The sequence below is a fragment of the Aotus nancymaae genome, unplaced genomic scaffold (assembly GCF_030222135.1).
Source record: "Aotus nancymaae isolate 86718 unplaced genomic scaffold, 86718_ANA_hifiasm-v0.15.2.pri h1tg000040l, whole genome shotgun sequence".
Lineage (NCBI taxonomy): Eukaryota > Metazoa > Chordata > Mammalia > Primates > Aotidae > Aotus > Aotus nancymaae.
The window spans coordinates 93,020,625-93,035,345 of NW_026988454.1; the positions used below are offsets into that span (position 1 = coordinate 93,020,625).

The window sequence follows — 14,721 nt, forward strand, 5'->3', positions numbered from 1 at the left end:
GATTTAGATGGATTTGGGACATGATTTCATGGCCTGGTTTTGAAATCTAGGCTTCTGTCTTTGTAGCCTATTAATAGTCATTTTTTTCTAGTAAGTACTGGTATTGTATTTGACTAGTGCATCCTGTACAGTCTTAAATGCTGCTGTGTTATTATTTTCACTATTATATTTTGCAACAAAATGTACATGAGAGACCAACTGCATGTAGATGCAGGCAACATTGTCCTGATAAACTTATGATCAGTGGATTCTGACAATGGGGTAGATCTGAAGCCCACAGATGAAAGTCCTGATGGCTGACTTTGCCTTTGGTCAAAGGGGAGGATGATAAGTGTAAAAGCACCTAGGAACTTGCAGTTGGGAGCTGACAGGCATGGTTGAATCTTCCCTATCAAACATAAACAACTGCTACAAAATATCTTAACCAGTCAAGATGGCTCAGTGATTGTCATGCAAGAAGATGTAGAAAGTTTACTCTATGTTTGAAACCAGAGAGATTCAACCGTCTGCAATCAAGACCGGGTTAATCCCCCTACCTCCCAGATAAAGTGGCCCAGATCATCACCAAATGGCCCCATTTTGGAAAACCGGCCCCTACTTCCTAAACACTCCTTAGACTCCCCTTGTCAACTCCTAAAATCAGCTCCCTATGATGTGCTTTTTTCCTAGTTATTTGCTTTCCCTTGGTGCAGCAAACCAAACAAACCCAGTCTTGTTGGAATACACCGTGTGTTCATTGGATGGCTGCTGACACCTGTGCAAATCTAGGGAGCCCATTTGGAGCCTCCCTGCAGCTCTGTGCCTCAACCCCTGCCCTGATTCACCCCCAGTAGATCTGCTCCAACCTCCTTTGAATTTAGCCAGAAGGAAATGTTTGATTCCTGGGCATCAGTAATGCTAAACTAATCAGATGATTAAGTTTGGCATGAAAGGATTTAACTCGGAGCAGATAATTACTTGGAATGAATTATCTTAGGAAGAGCTATGGGGATTGGACACCGACCCTAGGGTGGTTCAAGGGGCGGGTCATTTGGATTCCTTATTAAGGACAGAGCCCAAGCCCTTCCTCACTATTTCCAAGTCTTTGGCCAACTGGTTGCTTGGACTTGCCCCTCTTCTGAATGTGGTCAGAGCAGAGCATGGACATGGGAACAAGAACTGTCACACAGAAGCCGTGGTGGACCCTGCCTGAAAACTTTGATGCTCCAATGGTGTTCCACATGGAAGCGGACCAGGAGGAGCTTATCTTTGGTGAGTGGCCCTTACTAACGTTCCCTCCTTCAGCCTTGTCTTCTCAGGTTTCAATCTTTCCCTACTCTGCCACCTTCATAGGTCTCGGATCCCTTCCCTCAAGGCCACCTCCCCACTCCCCAAGGGCTGGTGGCTGACATTCCCTCCTCTCACCTCTTCTGCTCACAGGGCACAGTGACACATACCTTCGCTGCATCGAGATGAACAGTCACACCCTTATTCAGCTGGAGAGCTGGTTCACAGCTACAGGCCAGACTCGTGTGACTGTAGTGGGACCACACAGGGCCAGGCAGTGGCTGCAGCACATGTTCTGTTGCGTGGGGAGCCAGGACTCCTATCGTCATGCTCGAGGTAGGTATCCTCAGCTGAACTGTGGTGGTGGAGGGGCTTGATGGTGGAGTTCTGGCTGAGTTGTGTGGCATCTTGGATTCTTAAAGAATCCCTTGTGTGGCTGGGGAATCCAGGTGCTTCCCAGAGTCCATTGGGAAAGGAAGGGCTCATTTCTGTGGCCAGGTAGCCGGGAGATGTAAATGGGTTACCTTGGAAGGCCTGGGCTGGGGTGACATCCACCCTGCAATGTCCCTGGTGGAGTCTCGGCCAGCCAAGGGCACCAGTAATGGGCTTTGCTTCACCAGCCCGGGACCCTTCTTATTTTGCAGGTCTTGAGATGCTGGAGCGTGTCCGGAGGCAGCCCCTGACCAACAATGACCTGGTCGCCTCCATTAGCGTTCCACTGTCCACAGGAGACCAGTCTTTGGCTCCCAGGATAAGTGGAACAATCTGTCTTAGTGTTCCTCAGCCTTCCCCTTACCAAGTGATGGGTTGTTCGGGATTCCATCTGAGTTCACTCTATCCATAATTAAGGACTGATCTACCCTGGGAAGTGTGGATGAGAGAAGTCTTGGGTTCGCTTTCGGGAGAAAGACAAGAAAGACACTGAAGACAGCTTGAATTTGTGGCTGACTCCTGTCCCTCTCATGCCTTCTAGGCACGTGTCTGAGGGAAATCTGAATGTAAGAAAGTGTTATGTTGGTAAAGCAATCCAATAAAATAAGCTACCTAAGATGCAAAGCCTTTGATGTCCTGTCCTCTTTTCTTAGGATGAACTTATTGGCCCCAGAGTTTTCCTGGACCTTAAAGTGCAGACAAATGGGGAGAATGGAAAGGTGGGAGGGAGGGTCCAGATAGAGATGGAAAGTGTTCCCACCCCAAATGCCTGGTGAAGTAGGCAGCCAGGGAACCTGGTGAACACGAGGTGGCGCACATGTCCCTGAATGCCCAAGTCTGTGGATGGGAGTAAGGGTGGAGTGGGTGGCTTTTGGGGAGCAAAGGCTTCTGAAGTCCCTCATGCCACAAATTAAATCAAGTAGAAAGGCTTCCTGAATCTCTTGAAGAATATTCTGATTGTCAAGTCTTCATTTGGATCTGTCTAGCCAAAATTATGGCAAGCTAAAACCTGTCCTCAGTTGAACTCTTGTTTTCAAAATTGCCCCTTCTGCAGCAGTCCGTATCTTACAATAAGGCAACTGCAGTCCTCTAGGAGAGTGGCGATGGGACCAGAGTGGAGTGGTAGTAGTGTTAGGAAATGGTTGAATTTGGACCATAATTTGAAGCCAACAAGGTGTACCAATTACATGGTTTTTACAAGGCCAGTTACCAAATATAAGTTAGAAAGGTCATATTCCCAGTAGAAAAACATTTTGAGAAAATGCTGAAAGAAGTCAAGTTGTAGTGGCCGGGCACTGTGGCTCATCCTTGTAATTCCAGCCCTTTGGGGGACCAAGGGGGGCTCAGGAGTTTCAGACCAGCATGGGCAACTTGGTGAAACCCTGACTCTCTCCAAAATACTAAAAAATTAGCCAGGTTTCATGGCGGGCCACTGTCATCCCATCTGCTAGGAAAAGGGGCTGCGGTGGGAGGACTGCTTGAGCATGGGAGGTGGAGGTTGCAGTGAGTGGAGCTCAAGCCACCGTCCTCCAGTCTGGGTGACAGAGGGAGACCCTATCTCAAGAAACAAAACAAGGCAAAACCTGTAAAGGAGTGAAGCACGTTCTACAATACTAGGCAAAAGAAGATAAATGGTCGGGTGCGGTGGCTCATGCCTGTCATCCCAGCACTTTGGGAGGCTGAGGCAGGTGGATCACTTGAGGTCAGGTGTTTGAGACCAGCCTGGCCAACATGGTGAAACCCTGTCTCTACTAAAAATACAAAAATTAGCTGGGCGTAGTGGCACTTGCCTGTGATCCCAGCTACTAGGGGGGCCGAGGCAGGAGCATTGCTTGAACCTGGGAGGCAGAGGTTGCAATCAACTGAGATTGTGCCACTACACTCCACACTCCAGCCTGGGCAACAGTGCGAGACTCTGTCTCAAAACAACAACAACAACAACAACAACAACAACAACAACAACAGCAAAGGAAAGCAGTAGTATTGCCAATAGCAGGCATTCCAGGCATATTATGCCAAGGGCTCTCTGTCCACCTTGTGTTGGCTTCCTCTTCGGGTCGGTAGCAAAATACTCGTAGCCATTTCCAAAATCATATCCCGTCATAAACACCAGAAGGAAATAAGACACGAGTCATTTTTTGTGTCTGTTTTCAGAAATAAGACATCCTATGTGGGAAGCCTCCTTTAGGTTTTACTTCATTTCAAAACTGGGACTTGTGCCGTTTCCTAAAGCAATCACTGGCACGGGGAATGGGATTATCATGATTAGTCTAAACCAATCACCTGGAGTTAAATTGATGTTAGGAGTTAGTGTCCATCAGCACTAAACAAGATTTTATTTTTCTATATTTTGACGTCATCTGGGAGGTGAAAAATTGCAATCGTCAGCCAGAGATTGACAGAGTGATAGAGCCACTGAATAAGAAATGTATTTATGACCTGGGAAACTGAGATTCTAGGTCCTCAAGAGGCTGAGGCAGGACAACCCCTTGAACCTGGAAGGCGGAGGTTGCAGTAAGCCAAGATTGTGTCACCTCACTCCAGCCTGGTGACAGAGTAAGATTCTGTCTCAAACAAAGAAAAAAACAACAAAAAGAAATATTTCATTTGCATATTTCTTAGCATAGTCCTGCTTTCTAAGTACTGCCAGGCATGGTGGCTCATGCCAGTAATCCCAGCACTTTGAGAGGTAGAGGCTTGTGGATCACTTGAGGCCAAGAGTTTGAGACCACCCTAGACAACATGGTGGACCTAGTATCTACTAAAAATACAAAAGTTAGTTGGGCATGGTGGTACGTGCCTCTAGTCCCAGCTATTTGGGAGGCTGAAGCAGGAGAATCACTTGAACCTGGGAGGTGAAGGTTGCAGTGAACTGAGATCGTGCCATTGCACTCCAGCCTGGGTGACAGAGTGAGACCTTGTTTCAAATAAATAAATAAATAAATAATTACTCTACAATGAGGCTGGGTGCAGTGCCTCATGCCTGTAATCCTGATGCTTTGGGAGGCTGAGGCAAGAGGATCCCTTGAGTATAGGAGTTTGAGAATGCAGTGAGCTATGATCACGACACTACTCTGTGGCCTGGGCAATAGACCTTGTCTCTCAAAACGAAACAAGAAAAACAAAACCAAAAAAACCCATTACCATCAGAAAATTATCAGCACTTCTGTTTTCAGATGTGCCTGCCTCGCTGTGAGTCCACATCCTGCAGGGACAGGCAAAGCCAAGAGCATCAGGGCTCCTCTCCTTCCTGTGTGTGTGCACCTTCCCATGAATATATGAAATAAAGATGATTACTTACTCCATGTGTTACACTTGCAAACCTTGCCTTTTTTATTGCTCCAAAATATGAGGTAACCAAGATTGTGCATAACTAGCATTAGACAACTCGCCATCTCTACTCGGTGCCTGCACAGACTCACATAAGGTATTCACGTTTCTCTCCACTCTTGGGGGAACAGCCTGCAATGGGAAAGGAGTGAGTGGGTGTTGGTGCTTTCCCAGGGTTCTAGCTGGCTGCACCCCCTCCATGACTACATACACTTCTTTGGGGCACAGAGCTCCTCCCTCAGCTGAGGGGCTTACGGGTATTACCCAGGGAGCAGCCTCAGGTTGGGTCACTGCTGTTGCTGCTGCCACAGCTGCAGGAGGAAGAGGTGGAAAGATGCTGGGGGAGTACTCAGTCTGGAATCTGATTTGTTTTTAGTTTTTGTTTTCCATTTTTTTTTGAGACAGGGTCTTACTCTGTCACCCAGGCTGGCCTGCAGTAGTGTGATGTCAGTTCACTGCAGCCTCTGTTTCCGGGTTCAAGCGATTCTTGCCTCAGCCTCCAGAGTAGCTGGGACTACAGGTGTGGGCCACCACGCCCTGCTACTTTTTCTATTCTGGTAGAGATGAGGTTTTGCCATGCTGCCTAGGGTGGTCTCAAACTCCTCAGCTCGAGATCAGCTGCCTCGGCCTTCCTAAGTGCTGGGATTACAGGTGTGAGCCACCTTGCCTGGCTGGGATTTGAGTTTAAAAACTTTTTTTGGAGCCACTTGCCCAAAATCTTAAAATAAGAAATTCTGATGGCTCTGTCTTCAAAATACAACCCAAATTCATACATTTCAACCAACAGTTCTCTAGTCTAAAATGCAGTTTCTGATTTCTTTTTTCAAAAATTCAGGCCCAGGCCGGGTGCGGTGGGTGGCACATGTAATCCCAACGCTTTGAGAGTCCGTGGTGGACACATCATGTGATATCAGAAGTTTGACACCAGGCTGGTTAACATGGTAAAACCCCGTCTCTACCAAAAATACAAAAATTGGCTGGGCAAGATGGCTCATGCCTGTAATCCCAGCACTTTGTGAGGCTGAGGTGGTTGGATGGTCTGAGGTCAGGAGTTCAAGACCAGCCTGACCAAAATAGTGAAACCCTGTCTCTACTAAAAATATAAAAATTAGCTGGGCAAGCTGGCAGGTACCTGTAATCCCAGCTACTCAGGAGGCCGAGGCAGGAGAATTGGTTGAACCTGGGAGGCAGGGGTTGTGGTTAGCCAAGATGGCGACATTGCACTCCAGCCTGGGCAACAAGAGTGAAACTCTGTTTCAAAACAAAACAAAACAAAAAAATTAGCCGAGTGTGGTGGTGTGTACCTACAGTCTTAGCTACTTGGAGGGCTGAGGTGCAAGAATTGCTTGAGCCTAGGCAGTTGAGGGAAACTTGAGCAGAGATCCTGCACTGCAGCTTGGGCAAGAGAGCCAGACTCTGTCTCCGAAAAATTAAAAAATTAATTAACAAATAAACTGAAATAAATAAATAATTAATTAAATGAAATTCAGCTCCAAAGTCCAAAATATTCAAGCTATTAAGATGTCTTATATCTTTTTTTTTAAAATGACATCAAAGGACATTTCAGTGCTAAGATGTCTTCTATCTGAATTTCTTGCAATGACTTCTGTTAATAAAAATATTTGTACTTTTAATTTATTAAAGGAAAAATTAATAAAAGATTTAGTTTTGCTTGATATTACCTAAATTTTAAGTACTCAAACACACTGTGCGTTATCTTTTGGTTACCAAACTAAGAATAACATAAAAACTGAGAAGTCAAAATCAAAGTTTTGTTTTCCTGGGTTAATTATAATAAAATGTATCCTTATTTTTTTTTTTAGATGAAGTCTCACTCCATCACCCAGCCTGGAGTACAGTGGTGCAGTCTCTGCTCACTGCAACCTCTGCCTCCTGGGTTCAAGCCATCCTCCTGCCTCAGCCTCCAGAGTGGCTGAGATTACAGGCATGTGCCACCTGCCTGGCTAATTTTTGTAGTTTTAGTAAAGACAGGGTTTCACCATGTTGGCCAGGCTGGTCTCGAATTGCTGACCTCAAGTGATCCATGCTCACTTTGGTCTCGCAAAGTGTTGGGATTACAGGCGTGAGCCGCTGTACCTGAGGTCTTTAGAAATGACATGTACTTCTAAAGTTAGAAAAACCCTCTGGTTTATTGTACAGTGACATATAACTGGTAACACATTGAATTTAAAAAAGAAAACTAACCATTGTCAATTATTAATGAGCGACATTCATAATGTACTTGGTGGGGTAAATGGAAGTCCCTGGGTATTTGTTAGTGGCCTCCTTAACTCTGATGACAGCTCTCCTTCTCTTATTTGAGTAGGGTGTGTTTGTGATTATTTGAGCTGTTTTAGGGAGCTATCCATGCTTTGTACAGATATTTTAGAATCTCGTTTTTGTAATTTTAATGCTTCTTGTTAATGGTTCATATTTAAAAAACTAGGTAGAAGTTTTCAAGTATTCTATGCCATCACAAATCTAAATTTACTGTTAGTATATGACCTTCTCCCAGAAGTTAAACGAGCTCTAGTGGTTATATTGTTCTCTTTCACTCAGCAAATAGGAGATGAAAAAATGAAATATTTCAAATGGAGAGGCCTGGCAAAACCAAATATTTGTATAGGCTGTAGATATGTGATTGAGTTGTTCCAAATGTCAGAGAACTCTGGAAATCGGGAGGTTTTCTGATTTGTCCTGGAAGTCTCAAATCTACCTGGCTCTCTAGACCAGATTTAGATGGATTTGGGACATGATTTCATGGCCTAGTTTTGAAATCTAGGCTTCTGTCTTTGCAGCCTATTAATAGGATTAATAGTCATTTTTTTCCTAGTAATGACTGGAATTGTATTTGACTAGTGCATCCTGCACAGTCTTAAATGCTACTGTGTGGTTATTTTCACTATTATATTTTGCAACAAAATGTACATGAGAGACCAACTGCATGCATGTAGATGCAGGCAACATTGTCCTGATAAACTTATGATCAGTGGATTCTGACAATGGGGTAGATCTGAAGCCCACAGATGAAAGTCCTGATGGCTGACTTTGCCTTTGGTCAAAGGGGAGGATGATAAGTGTAAAAGCACCTAGGAACCTGCAGTTGGGAGCTGACAGGCATGGTTGAATCTTCCCTATCAAACATAAACAACTGCTACAAAATATCTTAACCAGTCAAGATGGCTCAGTGATTGTCATGCAAGAAGATGTAGAAAATTTACTCTATGTTTGAAACCAGAGAGATTCAACCGTCTGCAACCAAGACCGGGTTAATCCCCCTACCTCCCAGATAAAGTGGCCCGGATCATCACCAAATGGCCCCATTTTGGAAAACCGGCCCCTACTTCCTAAACACTCCTTAGACTCCCCTCGTCAACTCCTAAAATCAGCTCCCTATGATGTGCTTTTTTCCTAGTTATTTGCTTTCTCTTGATGCAGCAAACCAAACAAACCCAGTCTTGTTGGAATACACTGTGTGTTCATTGGATGGCTGCTGATACCTGTGCAAATCTAGGGAGCCCATTTGGAGCCTCCCTGCAGCTCTGTGCCTCAACCCCTGCCCTGATTCACCCCCAGTAGATCTGCTCCAACCTCCTTTGAATTTAGCGTGAAGACAGTGTTTGATTCCAGGGCATCAGAAAGGCTAACCTAATCAGATGATTAAGTTTGGCATGAAAGGATTTAACTCGGAGCAGATAATTACTTGGAATGAATTATCTTAGGAAGAGCTATGGGGATTGGACACCGACCCTAGGGTGGTTCAAGGGGTGGGTCATTTGGATTCCTTATTAAGGACAGAGCCCAAGCCCTTCCTCACTATTTCCAAGTCTTTGGCCAACTGGTTGCTTGGACTTGCCCCTCTTCTGAATGTGGTCAGAGCAGAGCATGGACATGGGAACAAGAACTGTCACACAGAAGCCGTGGTGGACCCTGCCTGAAAACTTTGATGCTCCAATGGTGTTCCACATGGAAGCGGACCAGGAGGAGCTTATCTTCGGTGAGTAGCCCTTGATAATGTCCCCTCCTTCAGCCTTGTCTTCTCGAGTTTCAATCTTTCCCTACTCTGCCACCTTCATAGGTCTCGGATCCCTTCCCTCAAGGCCACCTCCCCACTCCCCAAGGGCTGGTGGCTGACATTCCCTCCTCTCACCTCTTCTGCTCACAGGGCACAGTGACACATACCTTCGCTGCATCGAGATGAACAGTCACACCCTTATTCAGCTGGAGAGCTGGTTCACAGCTACAGGCCAGACTCGTGTGACTGTAGTGGGACCACACAGGGCCAGGCAGTGGCTGCAGCACATGTTCTGTTGCGTGGGGAGCCAGGACTCCTATCGTCATGCTCGAGGTAGGTATCCTCGGCTGAACTGTGGTGGTGGAGGGGCTTGATGGTGGAGTTCTGGCTGAGTTGTGTGGCATCTTGGATTCTTGAAGAATCCCTTGTGTGGCTGGGGAATCCAGGTGCTTCCCAGAGTCCATTGGGAAAGGAAGGCTCATTTCTGTGGCCAGGTAGCCGGGAGTTGTAAATGGGTTACCTTGGAAGGCCTGGGCTGTGGTGACATCCACCCTGCAATGTCCCTGGTGGAGTCTCGGCCTGCTAAGGGCCCCTGTAATGGGCTTTGCTTCACCAGTCCGGGACCTTTCTTTTTTGCAGGTCTTGAGATGCTGGAGCGTGTCCGGAGGCAGCCCCTGACCAACAATGACCTGGTCGCCTCCATTAGCGTTCCACTGTCCACAGGAGACCAGTCTTTGGCTCCCAGGATAAGTGGAACAATCTGTCTTAGTGTTCCTCAGCCTTCCCCTTACCAAGTGATGGGTTGTTGTTTGGGATTCCATCTCTGAGTTCACTCTGTGCATAATTAAGGACTGATCTCCCCTGGGAAGTTTCGGATGAGAGAAGTCTTGGCTTTGCTTTTGGTGAGAAAGACAAGAAAGACACTGAAGACAGCTTGAATTTGTGGCTGACTCCTGTCCCTCTCATGCCTTCTAGGCATGTGTCTGAGGGAAATCTCCTGAATGTAAGAAAGTGTTATATTGGCAAAGCAATCCAATAAAATAGGCTACCTAAGATGCAAAGCCTTTGATGTGCTGTCCTCTTTTTCCTTAGGATGAACTTATTCAACCCTGAAGGGGCTTCTCTGGGCAAGGCCAGTGCTGATGTCTGGGGAGGCCCAGCCCAGGGAAGGAGCCAGGCACAAAAGTCAGCTCTTTCAGGAACTAGTCCTCTCAGGCCTGGAGCCTAGTTAGGCTGCTCTGAGTTGAGTGAAACAGGGCCTTCTGAAAAGAGACCCTCCTAGGAGCCCCAGGGATTTCCTGGACCTTGAAGTGCAGACCAATGGGGAGAATGGAAAGGTGGGAGGAAGGGTCCAGATAGAGGTTCTGAAGTCCCTCAGGCTGTGAATTAATCCCTTCCAGAAGTTTCTCCAAATGCCAAATCTACATTTGGATCTGGTCTAGTCAAGATTGTGGCAAGCTAAACCTGTCCTCAGTTGAACTCTTCCTGTTCCAATTTTTTCTTTCTCCAGCAGTCTGTATCTTACAATGAGGCAATTTCAGTCCTCTAGGAGAGTGACAATCATAACTGGGACCAGAATGGAGTGGTAGTAGTTTTAGGAGATGGCTGAATTTGGAACCATTTTGAAGCCAACAAGATGCGCTAATTACATAGTTTTTACATGGCCAGTTACCAAATGTAAGTTAGAAAGGTGATATTCAAAGTATAAAGACACTTAGGAATTTGCTTGAGGAAGAATGTAACTAAACTATACTATTCTCAAGGGGAATATCATGTTTACTTTTAAGTGTATAAATTAATAATTGATGGCTCATGAACTAGAGGAAAAACTTATTTTGTAAAATACATATGCAAAAGTATTTTCTCCCTCAAGTTTTATACCATGAATGATGAAATTAGTATTTTGTATTTTAAGGCTATAATTCTCATCTCTCAATCCCAGTCAGTAAAAGCTTCTGTGTGGATACGGCCTAGGTAGCATAATGGAGGAGTGAATATCTGACACACTGGTGTGAGATTACAGGCAGTTAAATCGCAGCTCTACCAGTAGATAGCTTTATGGTCTTCAGCAAGTTACTGGTTTCTTAGTGCATTGGTTTTCTGATATAAAATTGAGATAATAATACTGACCACCTCAGGTGAGCAATTTTCGTTTGCCTGCATTCTTTCACCATCTTTCTTCTACAGAACTATTGTTTCCTAAAGATGTACCCAGACCAGGCACAGTGGCTCACGCCTGTAGTCCCTGCATTTTGAGAGGCTAACGTGGGTGGATCACTTGAGGTCAGATCGAGACCAGCTTGGCCAACATGGTGAAATCCTGTCTCTACTAAAAATACAAAAATTAGTCGAGCATGGTGGCAGCCATCTGTAATCCCAGTTGCTCGGGAGGCTGAGGCAGGAGAATCACTTGAACTTGGGAGGTGGAGGTTGCAGTGAGCAGAGGTCGTGTCATTGCACTCCAGCCTGGGTGACAGAGTGAGTCTCTAAAAATAAAATAAAATAAAGTACAGGTGTACTCTACCTTCCTAGCTCCAAAAGGGAATGGTGATTGGCTTAAGCCAATCAGACCATACACATTGTGATTCACTGGTCCAGGAATGAGCATGTGACCTGAATTAGTCTAACCAGGTGTTAGGAAAGGATTTATATGCTGCACTTGGATAGAGGGTTCCCTGCCTTCTCCCGTCTCTGGTTAGATGTGATTTAGGAGGTATGTGGCTTTAGTTGCCTCTGTTGTCATTTCGTAGACAATAAGAGGAGCCACCAATAATATATGGCTGACAATGAGGACAGTAGAGACAGAAATAATCTGGAACTTCGATGTCATTGAGCAAATTATGCTATGCCTGGAGATAGTCCTACCTCTGTTCTTCCAGTTAGATAAAAACGTCCTTGTATTGAAGGTTGTTTCTTGTGGTAATGTGGTAAGGATTATATTTGATGGAAACATTTTTTTGACACAGTATTGGGCAGTCAGTAAGTATGGGCTGTTATTCTAAGGCCTGAGATCCAAAGACTGTGTAGGCTGGGCTCTGGCTGTGGGTCTGGCATTGGTAAGAAAGAGTAAAGAGAAGTGGGGAGCAGAAATATTGTGTTACAGGGCGCAAGGACAGTGGAAGAGTAGACAGTCCCCATTTTTTCTTTGGGTTCTGCAGTGAAGTGTGACAGAAGGCATTCTTTCTGATGAATGGGCAAAGTCTAGGCATGGGTGTCATCTATGGGGTCTGAGTCAATTGTTTTGGAGGATGGGGACGAACAGAGACCAAGGATGTGAGGTCTGAGTGGGATGGGAGTGGGGCTCTTTAGGTCCTAGTTTTGCAGAAGCATGATTACTGGTTATGTGGCATTAATTTCTTCCTAGGCCCCTTTGGAAAAGTGTAAGACCTGGGAAAAGTAGCAGATTAAATTCGTGACACGGTGTGAATGAGGCTTGATGACTGCACTTTACTGTTGACTGCAGAGCCTCTGAAAGTAGGGGTTGGAAGTTGTTGAAAGCTGAATAGAAGTTCTGGGGTGAGCAAAACACTTTTGTTCACTAACATATTGAGTCCCTACTACATAGTACTTTGTGAGAAGCTAGAGGTATAACGTAAGTGAGATATCCTTGCCATTAAGCCATTTTATTCTGGGGCATTTGTGGTGACTTTGGGCCCTAGGGAAGACATCTAGAGGTGATGTTCTGGAGGGGCACCTGATACTGGAGATATGTAATTGGGTGGGATCATTCTGTGTTAGTAGTTGATATCATAGGTGAGACCACCTGGGGAGAATGGAGCCTGAGGGAGAAAAGTGAAGAGGCTCATGATGGAATCCATGGGAACACCTACAATTAAGAAATGCCAAACAGGCTGGGCGTAGTGGCTCACGCCTGTAATCCTAGCACTTTGGGAGGCTTAGGGGGGTGGATCTTGAAGTCAGGAGTTCAAGACCAGCCTGACCAACATGAGGAAACCCCGTCTCTACTAAAAATACAAAAATTATATGGGTATGGTGGTGCACACCTGTAATCCTAGCTACTCAGGAGGCTTAGGCAGGAGAATTGCTTGAACCTGGGAGGCAGAAGGTGCAGTGAACCAAGATCTCACCACTTCACTCCAGCCTGGGCGACAGAGCAAGACTCTGTCTCAAAAAAGAAAAAAAAAGAAATGCGAAACAATAGGAGCTTGGAGAATTCTATAAAGATGACCAAGCCAGAGAGGAAGGACTGTGGCTGTGTGAAATATGTACAGTATTTGGTCTTAGTCCTGTTTCCTGACATACAGCTCCTAAAACCTTTGGAATCTGCAAATTGGTGAGTATCTTTAGTATGCTAATGAGACGACTGGTGGCTGGGAGCCCCTAGGTAGCTTCAGGATGGGGACTGGTCACAGGGAAGGTCAAGATGTGATTAGAGGGTTGGAACTTTTCAACCCCACCTCCAACTCTGGGAAGGGGAGAGGGGCTGAGAGTTGAGCTAATCACCAATGGCCAATGATTAAATCAATCGTGTCTATGTAATGAAGCTTTCATAAAACCATAAAAGGACTGGGTTTGTGGAAATCCTGGATACCTTAACCCCTGGAGGTTCCTGGAGGGTGGCATGCCTGAGGAGGGCGTAGAAGCTCTGCACTCCTTCCCTCATAACCTTGCCCTATGCATGTCTTCATCCATAGCCTTTGAAATATTATTTTTATTTATTTATTTTTTTAGATGGAGTCTTGCTCTGTTGCCCAGGCTGGAGTACAGTGAGGTGATCTTGGCTCACTGCAACCTTGGCCTCCCGAGTTCAAGTGATTCTCCTGCTTCAGCCTCTAGAGTGGCTGGGACTACAGGCGGGTGCCACCATGCCTGGGTAATTTTTGTATTTTTGGTAGATACGGTTTTCACCGTGTTATTGGTCTCGATCTCCTGACCTCATGATCCGCCCACCTCAGCCTCCCAAAGTGCTAGGATCACAGTTGTGAGCCACCATGTCCGGCCTCGAAATAATCTTTATAATAAACGAGTAAATGTGTTTCCCTGAGTTCTGTGAGCTGCTGTAGCAAATGAGTCCAATCCTAGGAGTGGGTTGTGGGAATCCTGATTTACACCTAGTTGGTCAGAAGCCCAGGTAAACAACCTGGGGCTTGTGATTGGCATCTCAAGTGGAGGGCAGTTTTGTGGGACTGAGCCATCAACTTTTGGGATCTAATGCTACCTCCAGGTAGATAATTCAGAATCGATTTTTTTTTTTTTTTTTTTTTGAGGTAGGGCCTGGCTCTGTAGCCCAGGCTGTAGTTCAGTGGCATGATCTCTGCTCACTGCAACGTCCACCTCCTGGGCTCAGGCGATTCTCTTGCCTCAGCTTCCCGAGAAGCTGGGACTATAGGCACCCACCACCACATCTGGCTAATTTTTGTATTTTTAGTAGAGACAGGGTTTCACCATGTTGTCCAGGCTGATGTTGAATGCCTGAGCTCAAGGGATCTGCCCACCTCCACCTTCCAAAGTGCTGGGATTACAGGTGTTACTCACCAAGCCCAGGCCAGAATTGAATTTAATTAGAAGACACACAGTTGTGTCCACTGCAGAATTGATTGACTAGTTGATGGTGGTGTTAAAGGAAATTTATAGGAGGCCATTGATTTGGACTGAACTACTACTGCCAGGCCCAACAGACCAAACCACAATGTAATCACTTAAACTTGCACATCACC

The 14,721-nt window shown here is 45.7% G+C and overlaps 2 protein-coding genes across 2 annotated transcripts; both read left to right on the forward strand.

The window, feature by feature from the left end:
• The first annotated feature begins 1,139 nt into the window (after window positions 1–1,139).
• On the forward strand, window positions 1,140–2,110 carry LOC105730576 (KH homology domain-containing protein 1-like). The gene is made up of 3 exons (XM_012471894.2): window positions 1,140–1,251; window positions 1,420–1,602; window positions 1,911–2,110. Exons 1-3 carry the CDS (start codon window positions 1,140–1,142, stop codon window positions 2,108–2,110), a joined length of 495 nt encoding a protein of 164 aa, XP_012327317.2.
• A 6,797-nt stretch (window positions 2,111–8,907) lies between these two features.
• Window positions 8,908–9,870, forward strand: LOC105730577 (KH homology domain-containing protein 1-like). Its single transcript, XM_012471896.2, has 3 exons — window positions 8,908–9,025; window positions 9,194–9,376; window positions 9,683–9,870. Exons 1-3 carry the CDS (start codon window positions 8,914–8,916, stop codon window positions 9,868–9,870), a joined length of 483 nt encoding a protein of 160 aa, XP_012327319.2. The 5' UTR covers window positions 8,908–8,913.
• Window positions 9,871–14,721: the final 4,851 nt, after the last annotated feature.

Excerpts from the sequence above, each read along its gene's own strand:
- LOC105730577 (XM_012471896.2), top strand. The coding sequence starts at position 8,914 with ATGGACATGGGAACAAGAACTGTCACACAGAAGCCGTGGTGGACCCTG. Across the intron at positions 9,026-9,193 it reads CCAGGAGGAGCTTATCTTCG|GGCACAGTGACACATACCTT; the intron begins GTGAGTAGCCCT and ends TTCTGCTCACAG. Across the intron at positions 9,377-9,682 it reads CTCCTATCGTCATGCTCGAG|GTCTTGAGATGCTGGAGCGT; the intron begins GTAGGTATCCTC and ends TCTTTTTTGCAG.
- LOC105730576 (XM_012471894.2), top strand. The coding sequence starts at position 1,140 with ATGGACATGGGAACAAGAACTGTCACACAGAAGCCGTGGTGGACCCTG. Across the intron at positions 1,252-1,419 it reads CCAGGAGGAGCTTATCTTTG|GGCACAGTGACACATACCTT; the intron begins GTGAGTGGCCCT and ends TTCTGCTCACAG. Across the intron at positions 1,603-1,910 it reads CTCCTATCGTCATGCTCGAG|GTCTTGAGATGCTGGAGCGT; the intron begins GTAGGTATCCTC and ends CTTATTTTGCAG.